Here is a 5,552-nt window from a genome sequence, read left to right as displayed (position 1 = left end):
CATTGTCTCACGATGGCACATGATAATAGTATTAGATCTATCTCTCTGTGCCACTAAAATAAATTACTAGGAGGCGCAGCAGTGATCATCCAGCCAATGCAGGAATGTGTCTTTTAAAATTACATTTCACAGTATGAAAATAAAACAAATTAAAAAAAAAAAAACAGACATCAACAGACTTCAAACACATGCAAACAGTGCCGGTGAAAAGCGCTTTAAGAGGACGGGGCAGACTTGAGCTTTCAGAGCTGTGAGTTTCATGAGAGGCGAAGTCTCAGGCTACCCAGACTTTCCACCAAAGCCATAGACACTGTTTGTATGCCTCTGCTTGCCTGGCCTCTGTTATTGTTCTTCTAGTGGATTTAAGAATGTTCTTGTTAAACGTTTGTTGTTCATGTAGATATTGAATAGAATATTGATAGAGGAGGACTGACTCTGTGGGAGATGAATTACTGGATGTTACTTAATATGCCATAATTACAAGTTGACAGGGGACACACCCAGACAAAGATAAAGCAGTAGAGCATGTCAGACATCAATAACTGGCCTCTATCCATGCAGCAGCTTGCCAGTTCCTTTATGAAATACAGTGCTTCAATACATCTGAAGTAATGAGGGTTCTGTAACTTGAAGGACAGTTGGTTTTGTCAATTTTTTTAAAACATTTTTCCCAGTTCCGCCTTCCACCAATGCTTTGTTATTCCACACTATCTATCAGCAGCAGGTGATTGGGTGTGTCAGCCAAGCCCCTCCCACTCTGGAGCCTTTCTCCTCAGTTACTCAAGAGTTCACGAGAGGAAAACAACAACAACATTCAACAAGTAGAGATTCTTTTCTTCAGGTTTGTCCAGTGGGGATGGATGGATTTGCCTTGCAGGACAAGATTGTCTTAGTGAAAAGCCATGGTTTAACGAGGGCATGGAAGTTCCAATTCCACAGCCACAAGTCAACTAGGGTGGAGCTGAGACTAGCTAGTAGCTATAATCCTTCAACCTACAAGTGGGAATGGACGGAATCTGGATTGGGGCTGGGATTGCAGAGCAAGTTGTGCATTTAGACAGTTTGTTCTAGATACATTTAAACTCTAAGGGAGAGACATGCCATGTGTCAGCTCAGTGTCTGACATTGCCCTGTCCCTGGGTGATGTGCCCCAGGCAATGTCACCTCGGTCCGCCCAGGGTCACGACAGCTGCCACGGAGGGTTGTAGAACTTGATGGCGTGCGTTTTGGCCCACTTGGCGAACACCACCTTCTCTGTGATGAAGCGGTGGCCTCCGTAGGGGGCGCTCTCATGCAGGAGGTACTCTGCACACTCATCCCGGCTTCCTGCCTCGTAGTAGTGGTAGGGCACCTTCCTGTAGCCCTCAGTCCTGGGTAGCGAAGACAGGAAGAGAGAGGGAGAAGACAGAAGAGATTGTGTGAGAGCCATATAGAGAGGCAAGGAGAAAGGAAGGAGAGAGTAGTAGTATGGACTGGGACAGAGAAGAACATCTAATAAAGAGTGACAGCATTTTGAAAGAAAAACTTTAAAAACATTTTTTTTTATGTCTTTATGTAGAATGAACAGATAGAGTTTGAAAGACAAGACAAGCCGTTTTATGACTTTGAAAGGAAGACAAGCCATCATATTACCAAAACAATCACACAATCACACACAGAGCCATTTTAAAGCCTGCCCTCAGCAACACACCTCTAAGTGCCTATTCTCCCTCTCTACTTTCCTCCAGACAACATGACACTGCCGCCGCGTTAACAAATGAATTCAATTTCGCCATCTATGTGGCACCTGTTGAATCTCAATTACCAGACAACTGGTGGGGTCAATTGCTACTAAGACTCAGAGCATTATACCACAAAAGATACTTTTCCTGCCGCATTGAAACGAAACAGCTCCCAGCCACCCGTCTTTACACAGCTCTAAATTGGCGATTGTGAAGCTCAATGAAACACAATTTCCTGTTGTCTCGCACAGAAAGACGGCGGTCGTCAGACAGGCCCGGCACCATCCCACCAACCTCACAATCTCCTGTGTCGCTTCTTACATCACCTGTATGATGTGTCTGGAGCTAGCGGCCATTTTTTAACTCCCGCAGTGCGGAGGGAGCAATGAACTGGACTAAAAGAGAGATTAATTTGAGTGCGTATTAAGTGAAACTGTCTTGGTCCAGAGAGACTCCACAGAGAGAGAAGGGTGGGTGGGGGGGGAGAGTAAGAGAGAGAGAGAGAGAGAGAGAGAGAGAGAGAGAGAGAGAGAGAGAGAGAGAGAGAGAGAGAGAGGAGTGGTGGCCAGTTTCGATAACGGCTGAGACATCCTGAAAATGCACAGCGGTGCCAAGAGCAACATGGTCTTGTTTGTCATCCCTCCCACGGCCTCATGGCCAGACAGTAATCGCACCACCAGTCAGTCAGAGGATTCTGGACCCAAGATAAATACAACTTTAGGGGGATAAGGTGCTGCAGTCCGGCCAGAGTGGGAAAGCTCAGCCAGCAACCTGCAGGGGATCCTAAGTAGGGGGCCATAATGGTATTCACTGGCGCTGGGAGCTGAATATGGATTTCTAAATAGAAATTCAGCCTGTTAATTCATCCTGGGTGATTAATAATACAGTCACTTTCTGCAGTGGAGGGGATGGTTATGGTTAGTGGAAAGTTGGAAGTTGGATGTGAGTGAAACTGTAGATGTGAGGGAAGAGTGTATCTATAGAAGTTAGGTTGAGTCTTACTTGCAGTAGGTGTCGTTGATCATCCCATAGACATGGATCTCTTTGCACATGTCCATGGCCAGGATAAGTGTGAACCAGCCAGTGCTGAGGTAGGATCCTGACTGTATCCTGTACACAAACACAAACAAAGACATTTAAAATATTTTCTAACACTGGTATGGACACATTGAACTCCAAAACATCTGTAGACCTCTGTGTTGGTGTTGGTTACCACACACGCACGCACACAGACACACAGACACAGACACGCATACACACACACACACACACACACACACACACACACACACACACACACACACACACACACACACACACAGAAACACACAGAAACACACACACACACATACACTGCGGGAAGGGGCAGGGGTGAAATCACATCACAAAAAAAGCCAATTTGTTGTAGTGATGGGTTGAAGCAGCGCAGAAGGGAAATGGCACATTATCACTGATACACAGCTTTACAGCTCCCAGCCGTCAGAGCTGTCAGCACATTAACTATTACTCTGCATTATTCATTAGTAATCTGCCACTCTACAACCCTGCACCAGCCTCAGCAATCACACCACATCACACACTAGGTTGACTGCCAGATTCTGAATACCCCTCACCAGAATTCAGTTAGCATCAAGCTTTCTACAGTACAGTCAATATGGGATGAGTTGGATCTGCTGACCTTATAAATTGCATGTCAAAGCACATGGTTTCACTGTAAGACACAGAGGCCGAGAGGATAACAGATAGCCGATGTGTATGGCCCAAGGTCAACAACATATGTGTACTGTGTCTGCGATAACGTGGACAATCATGTAGAGACTGGTGATGTTACTGCATAAGTAATGCGTGAGTCCAACGACAATGTGAGCTTGAGATAAAGTCTGCAATTTATCTGTGGATCTTTTAGAGTGAATAGTGCTGAGCGATTACTAACACTGAGAGAGGCGGAGGACACGGAAAAGAAATGAGTTTGTTTCGCCTTAGCAGAGAAATACAGTGAGTTCTCTTCAGAGATGAGTTACCAAAGGTAATGCGAGGTCTTGACTGAACTCTCCCTGGCTTTGCTCTAGATGATTAGTCCCCTCAAGCAGTCGTACGTTGTTACTGTTACACTGGCCTCAAAACTAAAGGAGAAAACACTTTAAATAAAGCACTCTGAAGCCTGAGTATCGCCCTCTCTCTCTCCCTCTCCCTTTTCTCTCTCTCTCCCTCTCCCTTTCCTTTTCTCTCTCTCTCCCTCTCCCTTTTCTCTCTCTCTCCCTCTCCCTTTCCTTTTCTCTCTCTCTCCCTCTCTTTCGCTGTGAAGACCTGAGACAAACGGCGCGAGAGTGATTGAGACTGACACGCTAGCAGGCAGCCACGCGAGCAGGCTGCCACGCTAGCAGGCAGCCATGCTAACAGAGCAGGGAAATGAAGGTTGGTTGAGAAATGAAGTCAGACACTCCAAACTGGGTCTAAGTAAATAATCCACTAAGTCTCAGAGTCGATGTTGTGCTTTACCTGCCGAGCCCAGGGGGGTGGGGGTGGTGGGGATGCTTGCATTGTTCTCCCAGCTCCCAGCATGGTTCTAACTAACATGATATGACATCTGTCAAAATAATTTAACAGAGACTTTGAGACTCCATTATGGGAGATGCTAGAACTCAGCTAAGAAATAGTATTGTGGTTATTAACAATTTATGCTTTAATCATTATAATTTAAATGTCTGATTTTTAAAGGGGCAATTTGGGACTGGTACATCAATTTTACTATTAGCCATTTTATTCTTAGAATATAACTGATAAATGCCCCATGAGCTTAGTTCAACGGTTCGGTTTGGAACATTGGCTTTCTTAGGGGATTATCTACACAATGAGTATTTTACATACTGTACAGCTTCAACACATGGTTAAACCTATAACATTTATGTCATGGATGGTCAGTCCATGGTCCAATCTCTCTTAACAACAGCAGGGCTATACGTTTGATTTGGTGTTGAGTGCTATTCATATGCTGCACAATCAACACAGGGGAGTGCAGTCTGTAAATGTTAAGGGGGCTTGCCACACTACCTGAGACCCTTGACTGTTGAGGACTAGACTGCAGACTCAGTCATCCATCTCCTATCGGAAAACCCATTTCAGAGCAGTGAAGAGCAACCCTTTCATCAGACGAGACCAACTCTCTTCCTCTCCTAAAGGATGGCCATTACTTCCACGCCCACTCTCTTCCCTAACCCAGGAGAAATTGCCACTCAGGCAGAGCCTCAGAGGGCTTTGTTAGGTTGGAATAGCACCATATAGGCAGCCTGGAGGGAAACACAATGCTTTTTTAATGATGGCCTCTCTGGCAGACGCAGTACTTTAAAAGAAATGCATCGATCTGAGCTCCGGACATGAGCGACAGCTCCATGCCTTCTTTCCCCCTCTCTAACTCAAACACTCTCGCCCCCCCCCCCTCTCTCTCTCTCTTCATAACTCTCTCTCCCTCTCTCTTTGTAACTCTCTGTAACTCTCCCTCTCTCTTCGTAACTCTCTGTAACTCTCTCTCTCTCTCTCTCTCTCTCTCTGTATCTCACACATTCTCTCTCGCTCCTGGAAACATCTGATTTCCTTTTCCAAGCACTTTGTCTCAAACTACAACACATAACTCTGTGTTGCGTTGGTTAATTGATTACCTCATGCAACAATAAAGGGAATAGATACCTTGTTCTCTTTGCCCATGGGAGGGTTTTAACATAGGCAGAATTCTATACTCAGCCATGAGGAAAAAATATTTCATACAGGGCGTACCAATTAAAGTAATGATGCAGGGATGAGCAATCTAGGGCCGTAGGCCTTCTGAACTATCTT

General features: G+C 45.3%; 1 protein-coding gene across 1 annotated transcript in view; it reads right to left on the bottom strand.

Moving 5' to 3' along the window:
* Positions 1 to 1,180: 1,180 nt before the first annotated feature.
* st6galnac3 (ST6 (alpha-N-acetyl-neuraminyl-2,3-beta-galactosyl-1,3)-N-acetylgalactosaminide alpha-2,6-sialyltransferase 3) overlaps positions 1,181 to 5,552 on the bottom strand; it is a gene marked incomplete at its 3' end in the record, with an annotated part of 34,660 nt that continues 30,288 nt past the window's right edge. Inside the window, exons 4-5 of the mRNA XM_083689800.1 lie at positions 2,724 to 2,831; positions 1,181 to 1,370 (exon numbers count right to left, since the gene is read on the bottom strand). Of these exons, the coding sequence (XP_083545926.1) occupies positions 1,181 to 1,370; positions 2,724 to 2,831 (298 nt within the window). The remainder of the gene's footprint in view (positions 1,371 to 2,723; positions 2,832 to 5,552) is intronic.

Source organism: Argentina silus (genome assembly GCF_951799395.1).
Source record: "Argentina silus genome assembly, chromosome: 18".
Classification (NCBI taxonomy): domain Eukaryota; kingdom Metazoa; phylum Chordata; class Actinopteri; order Argentiniformes; family Argentinidae; genus Argentina; species Argentina silus.
This window is presented reverse-complemented; position numbering and strand designations above follow the sequence as displayed.